Raw genomic sequence first — 21,379 nt, 5'->3', positions numbered from 1 at the left:
CCTAATTTTCAATTGTTCTAACCTGCTCTGGGACCTCCTGATGAAGGGAGGGGAAATTAATTAATTATTACAATAATATTGATTATGTCAGCTGGTCAACATGGATGGACAACATAGATGCCAAGACACTTACTGTTTTTGTCCCATGATGCAGTGTAATTTCATGTGAGTCAGGAATCTTCTTGACAGGATCCTAAGGAAGATAATACCGTTAAGAAAAATATTTATGTATACACATCAAAGGTCTTCTGCACAATAAAGAACAAAACACATTACAAAACTTTTTTGGGGGGGGATTCGAATTCTCATGGAATACCGAAGTGTACGCCTATACATGTCTACTCAAAGCTAAGATCCAATGAGTTCAATTGGCTTACTCCCAGGTAAACAGGAACCGGCTTGCAGCCTCAGGTACATTTCCAATGCCTTTCAAAGTCATGATTGCCTTTCCCAGCTTCATAAATAATGAGTGCAGATTTTGGTGGATCTTTTATTTCAGGATTGTTGCAATTACCTATGATCAACATAAGTGTTTGTGCACATGTGTGTGAGAGAGAGATAAGAAAAGAAGTTTGGTTGTCTGGAGAGGTCACTTCCTGGTTCGTATGGAGAAGCTATTTTCAATGGAGCTCAGCAACAGGCAGCACCGGGGTGTTGAAATGTTGACATCCTATCCATTTTGCGCCCAGGGCAACTGACCCTGTGGCCCTCACACACTTCACCACTGCTTCAGTCAGGAGTCCGTTGCTAGTGAAATATAGCCCTTTCTCATATCTGTCCCTTATAAAAGCTCTACTTTCGACTTCCTTCACTAACAGGCCAGTCCATCCAAACTGAACAAACAGCTCACTAGCACCTAACTGAAAAAGAACCCCTATTCACTCCCCACCAATCCAGACTGAGAAGCTCTTCCAGCCAAACACCTTTAGACATCTTCTGATTGGTGCTTTTTATCCAAACAGAACCTAAGCTTTCTCAATTCTCTCTTCTCCTCCATCTTGTCTCCTAGTTCTTTGTGCTACCCCTCAGCAAGCCAGTCTTACAATCAATTACAACAAACCATGTCCACAACAAAAACAACATTTAACCAGCAAATTGGACTTTACCGTAGAATCAGCTCAGGTTTTTTTGCCTTCAAAAATGTGAGAGCCCACCTCCAGCCTGAAAGCAGCGCAGACCACTTCGTTCACCCGCATGCATACGCCCAGTATACTAATGTGAAGTTGTATGGCTGTGGTTGCTTGCCAACTGATGGCTACCAATAAGAATCTTCAAAAAGTACAGTGCCAGAGGAAACTCAGGTCAGCCTTCCCCAACGTGATGCCCTCCAGATATCTTGGACTATAACATCCCTAGCCAGCGTGATCATGACTGGAATTGATGGGAGTTGTAATCTGAAACATCTGCAAGGCACCATAATGGGGAAGGCAGGCCCAGGTGAACCCGGGGGAAAGTAAGAGGCAGGAAATAAGAACACACACAAGGATTTGAAAAGACGACAGGGCAAGAACGGTGGGTTATAAAACTTTATATAAATAAGTACAGAAAGCAAACATGACAGAAGAATGAGCTCTAAACAGGTGCCTTTGACTAGCTTGCCAATAGCTCCATGCACTTTTACAAGGCACTGTGAGGAGGCTGGAGCCAAAGGGAGCAAAGAAGCTCAAGTAAAAGACCTTTTAAGCTGTGCCAAGGATCAAATCCCATCATACAGATATCAAGCGACATCTGCAACTGCCACCTGCACGTCATAAAAAACAACAACCCCAAACATGCAAATTTATCCCTGGAATTCCAAGAGCAAGTTGCCTGAAGTACATTCTGGAGAGAGAGAACATTAGCTGCACAGTCCAAGGGATTCCGGAGTTTTAAACAAAACTGTTCAATCAAAACAAAAATTAAGATAACAACCTCCCAGGACATGGCTTGGCAAAACATCTCTTAATAACAGCCAAATATTTATGAAGAATCAGTGTGACCCGTTCCCTTTTAGTACCTCCAAAGTTCCTAAATTATAGAATATACTATAAATATCTCCATGCCCACCCAAAAAATGCCTATATATGAACAGAATTTCAGTTGCAAGTTGAGATGTATCCAAAAGGAGAATATATCGTGATCCCAAGGAAAACATTTAGGTAGTATATTTTAACGAGTGATGACTTCTGTGACAGAAGGTACTCTGTTCCAGCGAGTGTTGCCATTAGCCTGACTAACTGTGGTAAGAACCTCTATTGAGGTCACTTATAATTTCACATGATCCTTCTATTTCCATTGTCCACATGAGGAGGCACAAGGAAGCACCAAGGTTTGCAGAAGTTGTTAAAAAAAACAAAAAACCTTCACTGAAAAATCAAACCCTGGAAATAGGGACCCCAAGGAGGACTGAGTATGCTTAGTGGCCACAGAATGCTGGTGGACTGTGGGCAGGGAACAAAACACAGTATCATAGGTTGCAAGTTGGTAGAAAAGATGAGCATCTCGGTGGCCTTGGCCTTTAACATCGAGCAACTGAGTTATTAAAAGAAGGGTTAGATCAGCCACTCTTGTCCAATGCTTCTGGTGGAATTCCAACAGAGGGCACATTGAGACACGCTGACTATATTAGCCAAACCAACTAATACAGTGGCAGAAATCACAACCAGAAGCCACAACCAGGTCACATCTCACTGATCATATACCTCACATGCCAGATATAGAGAGACATGCATACAATGCAGGACTGGGGGGTTTACAAATATCTATCACATTTTAGTGGTCTGGTTCAGACATAGCAATCCACCTTAGTTGACTGTTACAGCGTCAGTACGAGCCCTGGGCTGGCACATAAGACTATTGAAGCTACTGTTCCTGAAAAAGGGACACAGGTGGCGCTGTGGTCTAAACCACTGAGCCTCTTGGGCTTGCTGATCAGAAGGCTGGTGGTTTGAATCCCCGCAACGGGGTGAGCTCCCGTTGCTCTGCCCCAGCTCCTGCCAATCTAGCAGTTCGAAAGCACATCAGTGCAAGTAGATAAATAGGTACCACTGCGGTGGGAAGGTAAACAGTGTTTCCATGCGCTCTGGTTTCCGTCACGGTGTTCCGTTGCGCCAGAAGTGGTTTAGTCATGCTGACCACATGACCCGGAAAGCTGTCTGTGGACAAACGCCAGCTCCCTTGGCCTGAAAGTGAGATGAGCACCACAACCCCATAGTCACCTTTGACTGGACTTAACTGTCCAGGGGTCCTTTACCTTTTTACTGTTCCTGAATAGTAACAAACCATGGTTTGCTGCTGTGTTTTAACTGAGGAAATGTATCACTGATTTCCATTTTTAGTGAAGAAAATCCAGAGATAGATAACACATGGCTGTCCAGTCATTGCTTAATAACCTACAAAGCGGAGCTCATTACTCCTCTAGGTAATTTAATTCTTTGTTGAACCGATCTTACTGTTACCAATGCTCTACTAATGTTCACCTATAATCTACCATCCTGAAACTTGATATCCTGGAATGTTTTATTTTATTTATTAAATTTGTATACCACTGTTCATTTGAACTATGGTTGGAGCCACCTCTCATTTTCCAAGTTTGGACACACCCACAAACCATGGTTTGCCACAATCCAGGAACAGATACTTTTGATCTCTTATTCCCATGAAGACGAATAAGATCGCATAAGCCAGAGGATCACACCAACTTGTTCATGTAAGAAACTGAACGTACATTATTGCTATGTGCGAACAAGCCCAAGAAAGTGTCTACATCCAGTCACCAAAAGAAAATGATCCAACCCCACATGCAACAGACTTGTAATTTTCCTAATATGATGTTGATTGGGGCTGAATAGCAGCACCCATCTGTCAAATTTAGCCCAAAAGCCTAGATTCTAATAAGGATCTGGCCTCTGGAGTCAAAAAGGCTCTGACGCAAAGGCAAGCTTTGAACATACCAGCAATCGTAACCAGGCTGTTTTTGTTTGCCATTCTAAATAACTGGCACTGTACCACCTAATTTCTTGCTAACCCCATTAACTTATATTAAATTATGTTTTGGGGTGGACATCAAAAATAAAATCTAATTTAAAATGCTTTCAGTCTGTACTACGGTACTGCAGTGATCAATGCTTTATATAATTCCAAGGCTAATAACCATTCTTCTCCGCTTTATCAGACACAGCTGATGCATGATCACAAATAGAACTTCCTGCTAAAACTGATCAAAGCATGGAAAACAAAACAATTAAGCTGTGTTTAAGCACAGGAGCAAGGGAAGGAGCAAACTGTTGAGGCATTAATATGAATTCCTAGAGCTAGGAGGGCATAAGCCGCAAGCCAATAGCGATAGACAGGTATTAACTAAACCAGGCATGGCCAAACTCAGCCCTCCAAATGTTTTGGGACTACAACTCCCATCATCCCTAGCTAACAGGACCAGTGGTCAGGGATGATGGGAACTGTAGTCCCAAAACATCTGGAGGGCTGAGTTTGGGGGTGCCTGAACTAAACCAAAAGGTAGGAAGGAAGATGTGGTCAAAGACCAAGCTGAAATTATTGCTTTGGGGCCACTGCTGCTCCTGATTCCCTCCTATATGCTAATCAAGAAACAGACCAAAGGTTATCTGTAAGCTATTTCCGCAAATTAAAAGGGGGTGATTCACACACTTTTATCAGATAGAAGTAAGTTAGCCTGAATGGCAATGGACTAATTCTCACAAACAGAAGGTAACAGTAATGGAAGGAAGGGGAAAGTACATGCGCCCAAGGGCTCTTGGTGACTTGTTTTGCTCCGGACAATCTATGAGCTGTAATCAGAGTTTGTTCTTGGTTTACCACTGGTGGTTTGTCTGAGGAGACAAACCAAAAGCCTGGGTTCAGACACAACCCTAAACCAAACTATGCCTTAGCCTTGGGTAGTATGGCAACAGCAGCAGGACTGGGGAAGGAGCATAAGCACTCTTTGCTCTGGGAATCCACACATTCACTTGTTCATGCAAAACCATGGTTTAGCGTGGCATTACATGCATACAGGTTCAGTACTGTAAAATTCTGCTCCACCGTTTATCAGGGACACCTTAAAAAAAACCCTAAAAAACGCAAAAGGTTTCTAATTAATCTACCCAATTACGCATTCCAGCCCTGACAGAAACTAGCGACATAAATACCGTATTTTTTGCACCATAACACTCACTTTTTTCCTCCTAAAAAGTAAGGGGAAATGTCTGTGCGTGTTATAGAGGGAATGCCTACAGGTGGCATGCCTACGGATTTTCCTCCTCTAAAAACTACGTGCGTGTTATGGTCGGGTGCGTGTTATAGAGCGAAAAATACGGTACATTTCAGTTCATCAAGTAAGGTATCAGAGCTAAGTGGAAAGATTTCAATGGCAAATTCACAAAACCTCTCTCAGGTATTTTTAAACCCTTGGAAAAACGCCTGACATACTGCAGGAAGGAAGGAAGGAAGGAAGGGCAATTTCATGTGGAGCATGCACAGCTGGTTCCAATCCTATTACTGTTTTGATTAGTAATTCTCCCATGCCACCCATAAATTGCCTTCAAAACATTAGTATTTAACCCACATTACGAACAGCCGTATAACAGCACATTTCTATGTAATGGGATATGACAAAATAAATGGCTAGATGACCAGCATTGTCTGTATAGAAGGGAAATATTGTTATAGACCTGCGAGGCCCAAGCTTCACACACAAAAACTCTTTAAGGCTGCAATCCTCTCGTACAGGGGTGGGGAACCATTCCCTTTTGGCTAATCTACTGGGCATGGGGACATGCAAAATTGGAGAAAGCAACACATTTCAGCGTTACCTTTGTACAGTAAGCTAGCTTCCACACATAATAATGATAATAATAATAACAACAATAATAATAAATTTTATTTATACCCCGCCCTCCCCGGCCAAGGCCGGGCTCAGGGAGGCTAACACCAAATATATAATACATTAAAAACACAAAATCAAACAATTGATTAAAACACAGCTCAAAATCACAGTAAAATCAAAATAAAATTAAGTGGCCAACCCACGAATCATAGCTATGAAGGTAGGAATATTAAATATTTGCCAGGCCCGGTCACCCGTGCTGGTCCCATATAGGCTGATAGAAAGCACATACTCCTCTCCATCCTGCATCCAAGAAGCAAGCAGAATTATCAAGAATTCAAGGACACATTCCAGCCATGCAAAAACACTCAAGGAGAATGAAAAACAGGACTAGAAGGGGAACGGTGTAGTCTGGAAAAAGTGCAGAGGGTCAGACAGAGATGCCTATGACCCTCAGGCCTGAGGTTCCAGATTCTCATTTATTTCCATCAGTGATGTTATAGGGGTTGACACCAAATGATTTCTGCCCATTTGCATTATGGAAATCCATAATTTCATTTTATAAATTTCATTTGCCCTGTGGAACTTGCAGTTTTTCTTAAACGTTTTTTAAAACAGGTATCTCTCTGAGTGGAGCAAAATTAATTGGGAATAATTGCTGTTCAAATATTGCTATATTTTAATCTGTAGGTAAGTAATTAGTTTAGCAGTTTGAAAGCACGTCAAAGTGCAAATAGATAAATAAGTACCACTCTGGCGAGAGGGTAAACGGTGTTTCCCTGCACTGCTCTGGTTTCATGAGAAGTGGCTTAGTCATGCTGGCCACATGACCCAGAAAAACTGTCTGCGGACAAACGTCGGCTCCCTCGGCCAGTAAAGCGAGATGAGCGCCACAAACCCAGAGTCGTTCGCGACTGGACTTAACTGTCAGGGGTCCTTTACCTTTTTAAGTAATTAGTTATATTAGTTATGCCATAAACATAATTATTTTGTTATTTCTGTTATTTGTTTATTCCTCCAATACCCCACTTTTCCTTTGAAGAACTCAAAATCCCATATCCGGATAGCCTACTTTACATTTATAGTACTTTAGAGTGTTTAAAGCACCAATGGGGAACTTGTGACTTTCCAGATGTTGTTCAACTCCAACTCTAATCAGCATGGCCAATGGTCAGTGATGACAGCAGCTGTAGTCCAACATCTGAAGGACCACAAGTTTCCCATCCCTGCTCTAAAACTACTCAAAAACATCATCTCAGCGATCCTGACAACAGCCTTGTAAAGTTAGGTAACCATTATCCTCACATTGCACATGGGAGAGGGGGAAGAGTTTAGTACTTTGAGTAACTAATTAATAAATAGGGTGATATTTGAATCAGAAACTTCCTGGTTCGGTTCAGTTTTGTGAAGCCCAATCCTGTGCACTCAGAAATATGTCCCCCTATATTCAATGTAGCTCAGTCTCAATTATGTGAGCGTCGGCTTAACCGCTATGCTACATACAGGTGAAAATTAGAATATCGTGGAAAAGTTCATTTATTTCAGTAATTCAACTTAAAAGGTGAAACTAATATATGAGATAGACTCATGACATGCAAAGCGAGATATGTCAAGCCTTTATTTGTTATAATTGTGATTATTAATTTGGGGTTTTTATCAGCTGTATGCCATGATCATCACAATTATAACAAATAAAGGCTTGACATATCTCGCTTTGCATGTCATGAGTCTATCTCATATATTAGTTTCACCTTTTAAGTTGAATTACTGAAATAAATGAACTTTTCCACGATATTCTAATTTTCCGAGTTTCACCTATAAATTCACATTATTTGTTAAGAATCTGATATTGGAGCCAGGGCTGGAGGTCCTGTCCCACTCCAGCCTCCAACAGTCTCAGCCAGCATGGACAATGGTCCACCAACATTTGGATAGCCGCAGGTTCCCTACTCCTGCCCTGTACTGAATCATACAATAATGGCCTTAAAGCAGCTCATTCCTACCTTTCTGTCTCACTTATTCATGCACACACACACAAACACAGGCTCTTCTGCCAGAACTTCTATACAACATCAGTGTTAGAAACTGAGATACGAAAGCTAGGAGCTAAATGGCACCTTTTAAACCTAGGTTATGAGTGCAACAACAGCATGTCTAGGCGTGCTTTTCTTATAACAAGAATACAAAACTGAAAATGAACGAACTGCAGCTAAAATATTACGCTCATTTTTCACATGGTCTAGTGACTTTCCCTGATCCCTCACCCCCCCCCCCAAATTCTTAAGAGGGTCTCTTTTCCAGTCTTCAGAGAGTAGCTGGAAGTGGGGAGGAAGAAGAAAGCTCCTCCTTTCCTTCCACTCTGCAGTTTTAATCTGAAATCTTAGGCACAATACTGCACCCAGAGCTCAGAAATGGCTCGCACTAATAAAATTCTCTGTTGCATAATATGCCTAGAACAATGGGAGTTTCAAACACTTTACAGCATGGCCTATCCAACTCCATATGGAGTAAAACCATTTCTAGGTTATCCAAGTACGGTATTTCAAGCCCAGAGCTTGTACCGTAAGCCATCCCTTTTTCACAAAGACCAGGTCAAGTGATACTGGTGTTTTATTCTGAGCTCCTCATCTCTGCAAATGCCACTTCAATGAGAACAACGACACAGGTTCAGTTTGATCATTGTGGACTGTATTACCAAGCACCATTACAACTCCAGCTTGCCAGAGCTGTGAATGTTTGGATATGGGCTTGGTTCTTTCGATGAAAGATAAGGGGTAGCAGATGCAGGATTAACAAATGTATTTATATTCCATGCACACTGATCTTTAGTTTTAACACTACATACCAGCCCTTAGTCTGGGGCCCACACTGTTCACTGGTGTACCAATCATTCCCTTCCATCACTACCACACCCCACCAGTGATGCCCTCCTCCTACTGTACATAACAAGCATCTCATGCAAGCGTTATTTTGGCAAATTATCATAGCTGAATATGACCCTCTCTGGAACCCCCATTAACTCAGGGTCCCACTTCTGCATTTACAGGGTTGTTACCTCTCAGAGGCTGCAAGCTGTTTGCAGCCTTGGTGGACTTGATCCTCATTAGCTGAGAATCAGGGTTAAATGCAAACTTCCTGCTATTACATTCAGGTATGTTGCCATGGTGGTCTGACACAGTCGAAATAAATAAATAAAATGTCCAGCAGCACCTTAGAGACCAACTAAGTTTGTTCTGGGTATAAGCTTGGTATCTGAAGAAATGTGCATGCACACGAAAGCTTATACCCAGAACAAACTTAGTTGGCCTCTAAGGTGCTACTGGACAATTTTTGTAATTTATTCCTGCTATTACGTCCTTTGATTCCTTTAGTTATGGGAAGGCATGGACCAAGCTTAGTATGATCCAGTCCTTTCTTGTAAATGTGACAAGCTTGAAAGGGGTGGGAATTTGGAATTCAGACTTGAGTGGAATAGCAGGACTGTTTTCAGACCCTAATGAGGCAACATGGTGGAGGAGGAACAGAACAAAGCATGTGTGTGGAGACTGCCCTAGACTGTGTTATTCAAGAATCCCAGTTCCAGTTGCCTCACCTCCCAAAGGATGTTGTGGAGCTGGAAAAGGACAACCAGAATGATCAAGTGGCTGGAGCAACTCCCTCTATGTGGAACATATGAATTTAGGGGGGGAAAGTAAGGAGGGATATAATGATAGAAGTGTATAAGATTGTGCATGGAATGAACAAAGTGGATAGTGGCAAATTTTTCTCCTTCTCTCATTTTACTAGAATTCAGATATCCAAGTAAGCTGAATGTTGAAAGATTCAGGGCAGACAAAAGTTAACATAGCTAAAACTCTGGAACTTGCTCCTACAAGTGATGGCCACCAACTTGGATTGCTTTAAAAAAACTGGATTAGATAGATTCATGGATTATAATTCTATCAGGGGTTACCATCCATGATGGCCATGTTTTTCATCAACAGCTGGATGAGGTATGCCTCTGAGTACCAGCTATTGGGGAGCTCAAGTGGGGAGACTGCTATGGCACTCATGTCCTGCATGGGTATCTGGTTGGCCACTGTGGGAACAGGATACTGGACTAGATGGACCTTTGGCCTGATCCAACATGGCCTTTCTTCTGCTGAAATTATAAAGTGCTTGAACCTCACTTGGAGAAGAGAAGGAATATGGACTGCAAGATGGCTAAGAATCTGCCCTTGAGCCCCACAGCATCAGGCTGAAGGTAGCTTCTAGTCTACCCTCCTTGAACATCTTCTACAGTCTAGAAAGAGATGCTTTCCTTCCTAGGCTTCTCCTTGGTTTCGTACCCTCTCTGAGGTACAACCCGGCGTACTACCAAACAATCTTCCTGTTATGTCCTGTTCACCACCATCACTTTCCTGTTCAGTGAAAATCTTAAGTTCCACTCAACTAAGTCCTACTTCCAAATCTCTCCACATTCCCAGAGTAACATGTTTTCAATCTATAAATGATTGCAGGTTTATTCAACTTCAAAGCCACAGCAAACAGCAAATGCCACCCTGGACAAACGCCAGCTTTGTCCTCAATGCTTCTTTCAATCTCTCAGCAGTATCTTAAATGAAATGCATATGTAAAAATCACACCTAGGATACACATTCCACCGCATTGTGCATTTTTGTGCAAGTCAGCTATGTGGGTACTTAAAATAACACTTTGGGTAAAATAATTTTGCATGCATTACAGTTTTAACACTAATAATAATGAACAAAGTGAAACTGATATCGTTCTTAATAGTAGTTGTTTAGAGCTGTAGAACCAACCCTAGCACCCAGCCCCAATGCTACAAGCAACTTATTGCAAACTAACCTACTGAATGAGGAGCAACACTCCGCAGAAACAGGCAGCCTGAAACGCATTTGCGTGCCAGCCTTACAATAAGAAAGTGCCTTTTTTCTGAACAACAGAAAACAGGAATTGATCTGATTATTGTAGGGTCAAAATGGCACAGCTGATTGTAAACAGACGTAGAATTCCTTTTCCACTAAACTCCTGACAAAAATCGTATGGATGAGACAACTGCAATGGCAACATGGGTCGATCTGAATCTGTTTTGGAGATGGAAAGAAAAATGTTGAATGGCAAACCATTCAACCTTGTTCTCATGGAGATTAATGTTGAAGATATTCTGTAATAATAGTAACAATAAATCTTTCAACTGAATCTAGTGAAGAATAAAACCTGCATAAGATCTTTCTTCTTTGCCAATCTACTAATTTAAAATCTCCCTGCCTTATTATACTTGATGTGTTTGTCAGTCTCTCTTTCTCTGTTTTATGCCATGGTTTTAGATAGACAGATAGAAAGCCACCTACACTTCTAACATGGAAATACAGACATCTTTTTTTAAAAAAAGAATAAAAAAATAAATAAGTGAGCATCCTTGCATCTTGAGCCAAAAGACCTGCTGCTCTTTACCCACATAGCCAGCCTGTCCCACTAACTCCTGCCCACATCACTACCAAATGACAGTCACAGCCTTCATCTTTAGTACCAATTTCGGCACATATCTGAGCAGAGAAAAACTGAAAACACTCCATGCAAAGGTTATGAAACTAATTTGTTAGCCGAAAGCAAAAATTAAGAAAACTAGTTTAGTGACTGTTACAAACAGTGCTTTTTTGTCTGGGGGATATGCATACCCCTAAACATTTTGCAAATCTAAGTTTGGCCTCATTGAGGGGCAGTATTTCAATATGAGTAGGAAAATGAGAGTATCCCTAAACATTTTTTTAAAAAGAAAAAAAGCACTGGTCACAGGAATAAAAATCTTTTTTAAGTGTTATCAGTGACTTTAAAAAGAAAATAAAAGCAAAGCAAAATAACTAAAAACTGTGTTTCCAAGCTATTTAGTTCCTTTGCCGTGCAAAAGGAACAGCAATTAAACCATGTTGCATCAAACACTGAAATCAGTTTTGCATCAGATTATGCACAACTACTTTCAAGTATTAAAAATACAGTAAATGAACGGCTATCCCTTTAAGGCTTCATTGCATTCAAACATTTTTTCCCCTATAATACCTACACAGTAAAACAACATACCATCAATAAATCTTCACAAATGGTATTTCCAAAAATGTAGCAAAAATGTTAAATAGCACTAACGTTCAAAATTGTCACTCAGAATGCCCGTCGGGGGTTAAATTGAAAGGTTTACATATGATTCAATCAAGTAACAGCCTCATAAAAGTGATGTTTAAAAAATGAATCTTAACTTTATGACTGCTGTGTTCCTTTGGGGAAAGCAATTTGGTATGATTTGTGAAAGGAAGTTGAACATGTTACTTTTCGCTTATAAGGTTTTTATATTCCTTTTTTTTAAAGGTGCACATATTACTTTATACAGCTGTGAATGATGACTGCAGACATTTACCCATATCTTAAAGAGCGCTCAAAAATTCTGTTCATGTGAGAATGCTCAATGAATTACAATCCAGGAGAGGGAGAAATAAAGGAAAAGGAAATCAGTTGAATCCACCTATAAACAATATATGTGTGTTAAAGTATTAGAGAACAGCTGAAAAACTAACAAATTATTTACGTTTAATGTCCCTTCAACTGAGGATCAAACCATATTAAAATAATGCTCAACAAACGGAAACCTGCTTTTCTAAGGAAACTCCAAAGATAAGAAGCAAAACTTCTCTTCTTTCAAATGTGATCACCTAACAGTGAGTAGCTAGTATAAATCTACCTAACACATAAAACCATTGGTCTTTAAAGAAGCAAACACTTGTTGAATTATTTCTCGAAGCAAGCATTACAATACTATGGATGTCCTAAGGAAACATCCATATGAACCACTACATGGAAATAAAAGGGAACAAATTAAGAGCCCAAAACAAGAACCACAAACAATTAACAGTTTGAGAAACTTCGCAATATGAAACCGTGGTGAACTCCTACATCCCAAAATAGATCAACAGCACCACCTAGAGCAGAGAGGGGAACCTGTGGCCTGCCATATGTTCCTGAACTACAACTCCCATCAACCCTGACCATTGATCATGCTGGCTGGAGCTGACTCCCAACAGTCTCAACTTCCCATAAGTTTAGTACGAAGGACTTGCCGATCAGAAGGTCGGCGGTTCGAATCCCTGCGACAGGGTGAGCTCCCGTTGCTCGGTCCCTGCTCCTGCCAACCTAGCAGTTCAAAAGCACGTCAAAGTGCAAGTAGATAAATAGGTACCGCTCCGGCGGGAAGCTAAACAGCATTTCCGTGCGCTGCTGTGGTTCACCAGAAGCGGCTTAGTCATGCTGGCCACATGACCCGGAAGCTGTACGCCGGCTCCCTCGGACAATAAAGCGAGATGAGCGCCGCAACCCCAGAGTCGGCCACGACTGGACCTAATGGTCAGGGGTCCCTTTACCTTTACAATTCCCAGGTGATTATCTCCTTTGCAAATCAGATGCAAAGTGCAAGCAATCAACACGAAAACAGAAGACGACACAGCAGAAACGCCGAGAAAATAAAAACTGACCTCATCTTCTTCCAGGATGTTGTCCTCGTCATCTTCCTCATCACTGCCCTTATATCCAGGAGGCAGTGGCGGGCCAATGAGTTCATCATCGGAATCTTCCGCTGACCCTTGGGGTGGCAAAGGGGGGCCAATTGGTTCTTCATCTGAGCTGTCGTCACTTTCACTACCAGATGAATCCCTAGGCGAACAAAAATATGAGATGTATAGTGGCAGGGGTCTTTTTCATGGCACCTGCCTCTGTGTGCCCAAGTCTCCAGCCTACCCTTTTCTCCCCGACACATTTGCCTACGTGGTGCCACAGATTGGTGAACAGAGGACACCGTATCTGGCAGCCAGTGCAGGGTGGGTGAGAAAGATAGGAATGTAGGGAACTGCCTTAAATGGAATCAGAGCATTTTTCTATGAAGCTCAGTATTGTCTATACCAATATTCTTCAACTTTGGGTCCCCAGATGTTGTTAGATATCCTTTATGAAACCCTGGAGAGCCACTGCCAGTTTGTGTAGACCGGTGTTCTTTAACCTTAAGTGGCTAGCTAACCTTAAGATTGGGGACGCGGGTGGCACTGTGGGTTAAACCACAGAGCCTAGGACTTGCTGATCAGAAGGTTGGCAGTTCGAATCCCCGCGATGGGGTGAGCTCCCGTTGCTTGGTCCCTGCTCCTGCCAACCTAGCAGTTCGAAAGCACGTCAAAGTGCAAGTAGATAAATAGGTACCGCTCCGGTGGGAAGGTAAACGGTGTTTCCATGCGCTGCTCTGGTTTGCCAGAAGCGGCTTAGTCATGCTGGCCACATGACCCGGAAGCTAAGCAAGATGAGCGCCGCAACCCCAGAGTCGGTCACGACTGGACCTAATGGTCAGGGGTCCCTTTACCTTTACTAACCTTAAGATCATGGGTAGGCAAACTAAGGCCCTGGGGCTGGATCCAGCCCAATCGCCTTCTAAATCCGTCCCACGGACGGTCCGGGAATCAGCGTGTTTTTACATGAGTAGAATGTGTCCTTTTATTTAAAATGCATCTCTGGGTGATTTGTGGGGCATAGGAATTAATTCTTTTTTTTTTTCAAAATTCAGTCTGGCCCCCCCACAAGGTCTGAGGGACAGTGGACCGGCCCCCTGCTGAAAAAGTTTGCTGACCCCTGCTTAAGATGGCTGAGGATGGTGGGAACTGCAGTCCAACATCATGTGAGCACTGAAAGCTGAAGAACACTGGTCAACACTAACTAGCAGTGCCTCTCCAGGGTTTCAGGCAGGAAATGTTTCTCAGCCCTACCTGGAGATGCTGGGGATTGAACCTGGGACCTTCTGCATGCAAAGCAGGTGCCCTACCACTGAGCTATGACCCTTCTCGCAAGATGTGTGATCATCTCCTTCTGCCTCTGTGGCAGTAGCCCCTGGCCTCAATCCTGCGAGTAGCAAACTTCAGTCATACCTCGGGTTGAAGTCGCTTCAGGTTGAGTGTTTTCAGGTTATGCTCCGCGGTGACCCGGAAGTAACAGAACATGTTACTTCCAGGTTGCGCCGCTCGCGCATGCTCAGACGCTCAAAATGATGTCACGCGCATTCGCTTCAGGATGTGAACGGGGCTCCGGAACAGATCCCGTTCGCATCCAGAGGTACCACTGTATAAACCAAAATGGCTGCAAATGTGGGAAAAGAGCTTCTTTTCAGCAAAAAGGAGAACAGTGCCAGCATGTGGTACTCTTAGCAATGCCCTATCTGAGAAATTCAGCTGTCAGACAGGCATATACAGTGGTACCTCGGGTTACATACACTTCGGGTTACATACGCTTCAGGTTACAGACTCCGCTAACCCAGAAATATTACCTCAGGTTAAGAACTCTGCTTCAGGATGAGAACAGAAATCGTGCTCCAGCGGCGCAGCAGCAGGCCCCATTAGCTTAAGTGGTGCTTCAGGTTAAGAACAGTTGCAGGTTAAGAACAGACCTCCGGAACGAATTAAGTACCTAATCCGAGGTACCACTGTATTGGGTGAGGTGGTCCCTTAGATAACCTGGATTCAAGTTGCTCATGGCTTTAAATGCTAAAGCAAAGCTTTGACCATGCATAGGTTTGCACTGTTGACATTTGCACTTATTGGAGTTTATTTCCTAGTAAGTGCGCATAAAGACTACAGCCTTTTTCTATCACTGCTGGCAACAGCTATTGCTGCCTGCTCAGAGAATGTCCAGGCATAAGAAACACTGGAAAATCAAACCAAACTGTTCTTGAAAAGTGTGTCAGCTAACTCCAAACATTGGTTGTTAAGTAATATGGTTTACAGTGCGGTGCCATCTTGCATGAAAAGTGCCTTTTCTACCAAAAAAGAGATATAGAGCCAAATGTTTCCATTATATCTACTTACTTAGAAGATGTTTTCACTACTGGGCGTAAGGATGCGGCTGAAGTATCAATACCTTCACACCGGCTTTCAAGTTCTTTTTCTTTCTCAGCTGCCTTTTTCTCACGCTCTTCTGAATAAATAAAGTACAAAGGAGAAATTTGGTGCCAGCTCTGAAGCCTTCATTTGGGTTTTAAATGTCTGGAATGATGATAATTCAAATCATTTTTTAAAAAAACAAAACAAACCCAACCTATAACACTGAAGATCAAGCAGTCATAGACTAACATGTCCTAGTTTTCAATGGTATCTGCTGATATAAGGCAGTGATGGCAAACCTTTGGCCCTCCAGATGTTGCTGGACTTCATCTCCCATCATTCCTGGTCACTGGCCATGGTGGGTATGGCTTAAAGGAGATTTTTAACAACATTGGAGGGGCACAGGTTGCCCATCCCTGCCCGTAAAGGTAAGCTTCACAGGAAAAGAAAACAGCCTTTCAAGTTTCTGGGCAAGATCCAACAACATAACAGATGTAATATGACCTCCCATTCCTCCCCTCCCCCCAAAGCCATCTGTCCATTCCCTCATCCATTTCAGAGGGGGCTCATGAACAGCAGGGGGAATGAAAGTCAATTTATACAAGTGAGATGTACAAGTGGTATGCCATAGTTTGGTATCTCTCTCCTACCTTTTGCAAAGAGATTTTCTACTTAGAAAGTCTATGAATTAAATCAGCTACCTTTAATTTTCAGAACAAGGCTACAGTAAAACCAACCTCTCCCGAGAACTGAAAGGCTTTAAGTTTGCCTGGAAAATCAAAAATGTCAAGTTATTTAGTCTATTCCTTAACTGGGGAACTTGCCAAAGATTCTGCACCTTTTAGGATGTTTTCATTTCAGCTCCTTTCTGGTACCTAGAGCCAAGGCAGACTGAGGAAATGGTTACCACCCCCCTTTTAAAAAATACACTCTTCTGTTAAGCATGTGGTTGAAGAGATGCGTCCAACTGCCCGTTCTTTTACATAAAACAGCCACAGAAAGTGTGGAGGGGAGCTCAACGTGGAGCTTAACCCTTTTCTCACTACATTGTTTTCCCACTGAAAAAAAAATCACATCCTGAAGCCCTGAGACTACTGTCTGTAAAAGGAGGAAAGTAAGCAGCTGTGAGCATGGGCTTGATGTGCTTTTATGCTGGGCTCACAAAAATGAGTGCAATTGAGATACTCTGGCCTCTGCCAACAGCTAAAAGAATATGCTGCTAAATTTTTTCCCAAAGATTTCCACTGACAGCTGGTGCAGCTGGAGGCAGAGGAGAAAAGTTCCAGGACCCAGGAACCAAAGTCCCTCTAACTCCCAGGCACTGTCCCAAAGAAACTACCTCCCATTCCTTTTAACTTTGCAGCACCTCTTTAAGAAGTAGGCACTTAGCACAAAGCTGCCTATAAAAAGTATTACTTTACAGACGCCTTTTTGGAACATTTATTTGTGGCAAGGTGTGGATTGCTTCGGTCTGTGCTGTTGTTGTTTTTTAAGCTATTTTAAAATGATTTTAATGTTGTGTTTTAATGTTGTAAGCTGCCCTGAGACGTTAAGGTGAAAGGTGGGTAATGAATAAATAAATCATGTTTACCGTGCAATTTTTACTCCTTCAATGTTTACCGTACCATTTTTATTCAGTCACCCTCCAAACCATTTTAAATTGCCTTACGTTGTGAGCTATTAACAAAGCTATTAACATTTCAGAAAAACTGCCAGAAAGTACTCTGAATTATAAATCAAATGAAGAGCAAATCAAACCCTTGATATGAAATAGCCTCTCTCACCCAGGATCTTCCTACTTCTTTCCACAGCAGTTCTTCGAGTTTGTTCAAACATTGCATTGAAGTCAAATGTTCGAGCTTTCTTTCCTAAGTGATGAGGGGAAAAATAAGGAAGTGATTTCCTAAGCGTTTAGCTTACATGAAAGGGGGGGGGAGTATTCCTGAGAAATTTATAAAAATACAAATGAAAGCATGAAAATCAGTGAGAACTGAATGCCTTGACACGATAAAACATTTGAATGCAACAACTTACTCTTAAGTACACAAGAGTCCTGTTGGACAAGACCAAAGTGCCATCTAGTCCAACATCTTGTTTCCAACCAGATGTCTCCCAAAAGTCTACAAGCTGTGTATAGAGGGCATTATAAGCTGTGTATAAGCTTACTACACTTTTGCAATAGTATTTTAATGATCAAACATATTGGGTGGAATTGAACCTAGTGTTAAGTTAAGTACAGTGGTACCTCGGGTTACAGACGCTTCAGGTTACAGACTCCGCTAACCCAGAAATAGTACCTCTGGTTAAGAACTTTGCTTCAGGATGAGAACAGAAATCGTGCTCCGGCGGCACAGCAGCAGCGGGAGGCCCCATTAGCTGAAGTGGTGCTTCAGGTTAAGAACAGTTTCAGGTTAAGAACGGATCTCTGGAACGAATTAAGTTCTTAACCCGAGATACCACTGTATATGTGCATGGAACTAGCCTGCTCATGCAACAGGCCATTTCCCCACTTCTCACCCCTCCATATGCCTCCTAAACCTGTTCTGGGGGTTCCTTATACCTGGAAACGTCCATAAAGTAAAATGTCCCCCCCCCACCTTAACTGACCATTGTCTCCAATGCGGCACATAGATTAGAGAAAATGTATATGCGTACACTGTATATACAACTGTCAGTTTTATTTGTTGTGGCCACACATATAAGAGGAACATTCAGAGGAAGCAGAAGAACATTCTGGGAAGAAGGGCCAGGAGAAACAGTTTGTCTTGTCTCCATCAGTAAGAAACCTTGTGGTACTAAAAAATAGCCATTATGACATTTGCCAGGAAGCTAGGCATCAACTATATACCGTATTTTTCGCCCCATAGGACGCACCGGCCCATAGGACGCATCAAGTTTTTTGGGGGGGAAATAAAGGAAAAAAAATTTATTTTCCCCCCCCAGGCGCTTGTGGTGCCGGCAGCGGGGAGAAGCGCTCTTCTCCCCGCCGCCCGCCTTCAGACCAGGTCCGGGGACAGCGGGAAGACGCGCTGCGCCTCCCCACTGTCCCCGGAGCTTGCGGGGCAGGCAGCAGGGAGAAGCGCTCTTCTCCCTGCCGCCCGCCCTCAGACCAGGTCCGGGGACAGCGGGAAGACCCGCCGTCAGCCTCCAAACCACTTGGGAGACAGCGGGATGGCGGCGTTCCGCCTCCCTCTGTCCCCCGACCTTGTGGGGCTGGCGCTGGGGCTCTCCCCTCTCACTCTCCAGGCTTCAGCGAAAGCCTGCATTCACCCCATAGGACGCACACACATTTCCCCTTCATTTTTGGAGGGGAAAAAGTGCGTCCTATAGAGCGAAAAATACGGTATATATATATATATATATATATATATATATATATAATTGGCCAACACCTGCTCCAGCACAAACTGAGAGGTGGAACACTCTACTGTGGAATAAGCTTTAGAAACATTCTGTAGTTCAATACAACTACAGGTCATAAAATCATAGAATTGTAGGGTCCAGCCTCCTGCAATGCAGGAATCATCTCTAAAGGATCCCTGACAGATGGCCATCCAACCTCTGCTTAAAATCCTCCAATGAAGTGGAGTCCACCACCTTCGAGAGACACACTCTCACATCAAGATAAGGCCAAGCGTTCAAATGCTGACACTGTGCAGCATTTCACAGGCAATTCAGCAACATTTTTGGACTACTCTGAAGCGCAGCACAAGGTCAGGGGCAAGATGTTGACCCACGGCAAAAGTGAGGCAGTGACAGTACACAGCTGGTGACATCTGCATGTCTGAAATCTTGCACCACCCTCCAAGTGCCTTGTGCAGAATTGCAACTTCAGTGTTGCAGACCCATATAGATGTGGGAGAAACGTAGGAAACTGCCTTACTGCCCTACCTCAGTATTTCCCTCGCTAACAGGCAGTGGCTCTCCAGGGGATACTCCTAAACGTAACTGCACCCTGACCCGACTGCATTTTCATACTGTAAAGCACCCTGTGATCCACGTACGAAGGGAGGTGCAGTATATAAATCAGTGGTTCCCAACCTTTTTTTGGCCATGCCCCACCTAAGCATCTCTAAAATCCTGATATAATAATATATTATTATTTATACCCTGCCCATCTGGCTGGGTTTCCCTAGGCACTCTTGGCGGCTTCCAACAGAATATTAAAATACAATAATCTATTAAACATTAAAAGCTTCCCTAAACAGGGCTGCCTTCAGATGTCTTCTAAAAGTCTGGTAGTTGTTTATTTCCTTGACCTCTGATGGGAGGGCGTTCCACAGGGTGGGTGCCACTACCGAGAAGGCCCTCTGCCTGGTTCCCTGTAACTTGGCTTCTCGCAGTGAGGGAACCGCCAGAAGGCCCTTGGCACTGGACCCGTATTTGGGCAGAATGATGAAGATGCCCCACCCTGTGACATATAATTCTTATTATTCAAAAAGTGAACTATTTACGTGGAGGAAGCTTAAAGGTAAAGGGACCCCTGACCATTAGGTCCAGTCATGACCGACTCTGGGGTTGCGGCGCTCATCTCGCTTTATTGGCCGAGGGAGCCGGCGTACAGCTTCCAGGTCATGTGGCCAGCATGACTAAGCCGCTTCTGGCGAACCAGAGCAGCACACGGAAATGCCGTTTACCTTCCCGCCAGAGAGGTACCTATTTATCTACTTGCACTTTGACATGCTTTCAAACTGCTAGGTTGGCAGGAGCAGGGACCGAGCAACGGGAGCTCGCGCCGCTGACCTTCTGATTGGCAAGTCCTAGGCTCTGTGGTTTAACCCACAGCGCCACCCGCGTGCCATTGGAGGAAGCTTAAAGGACCATTAACTGTTAATAACTCATTCTCGAATTGCCCCCCTTAAAATCAAATTGCCCCTTTTGTGGGGCACGTTGGGAATCACGGATATAAATGATGGTGATAACTAGACTGAACCTGGGACCCTCTGCATGCAAAGCTCTGTCTCAAGGAAAGCCTCTCACTCACCGAAGCCTGAGAAGCCCATCGTAGCTGCCAGCTCCGGGTCGGGTCCTGCCACCGGCTCGGCATCTGCGAAGAAAGAAGAGCGCTCAGTGCTTCCTCCTCCTACCCAAGACCGGCAGATCCTCCAAGGGAAGCCTGGCCGGGCTCGCTACTCACCGTTCTCTGCTCCCACCTGCTCCATCCCGAGAGCGACCCGCACTTCCCTTCTCCAGGAACCACAACACAGGCAAGTTGCCCGACCAGCAGGAAGTGGCTGCTGAGCGAGAGGAAGCCACTTCCGCTCGATGGCTGCCAGAGTGAGACCCCTGGTGGTCGGAGGGAAAAATAACTATGCCCAAGACTGAAGGGGTTGATAATTATAATCGAAATACTGCTTAGTTTCAGTTTCAGGGTTACAACCCTGGTATATTTCGTTTGCATATGCTTATTTATTTTCGAGGGTAGTATCTAGAATAACAAATATGTATTCAGCTGTGCAGGTATTTGTCATTTTTGGGTCTGTAACTGTTCCTGCAAAAGGTGGCGAAAGCAATACTGTACGTAACGTCGAGTATCAGTAGAACAAATAACTATTTACCCCGCACGCAAGACCCCATTTCCTAAAATAAAAGTATTCTTTTGTTAGCAGTCCACCACACACAAGGCTGCAACCCTATTTGACAGCGCAATTCAGTGAAG

General features: G+C 43.3%; 1 protein-coding gene across 1 annotated transcript in view; it reads right to left on the bottom strand.

Annotated features, from left to right (window-relative positions):
• The window catches only part of WDR70 (WD repeat domain 70), a 113,757-nt gene extending 92,776 nt beyond the window's left edge, over window positions 1-20,981 (bottom strand). The window contains exons 1-6 of the mRNA XM_083576163.1: window positions 20,858-20,981; window positions 20,705-20,767; window positions 17,505-17,588; window positions 15,706-15,814; window positions 13,342-13,519; window positions 134-193 (exon numbers count right to left, since the gene is read on the bottom strand). Of these exons, the coding sequence (XP_083432289.1) occupies window positions 134-193; window positions 13,342-13,519; window positions 15,706-15,814; window positions 17,505-17,588; window positions 20,705-20,767; window positions 20,858-20,882 (519 nt within the window). The 5' untranslated portion in view covers window positions 20,883-20,981. The remainder of the gene's footprint in view (window positions 1-133; window positions 194-13,341; window positions 13,520-15,705; window positions 15,815-17,504; window positions 17,589-20,704; window positions 20,768-20,857) is intronic.
• Window positions 20,982-21,379: the final 398 nt, after the last annotated feature.

Source organism: Podarcis filfolensis, assembly GCF_964270895.1.
Source record: "Podarcis filfolensis genome assembly, chromosome: 11".
Classification (NCBI taxonomy): domain Eukaryota; kingdom Metazoa; phylum Chordata; class Lepidosauria; order Squamata; family Lacertidae; genus Podarcis; species Podarcis filfolensis.
This window is presented reverse-complemented; position numbering and strand designations above follow the sequence as displayed.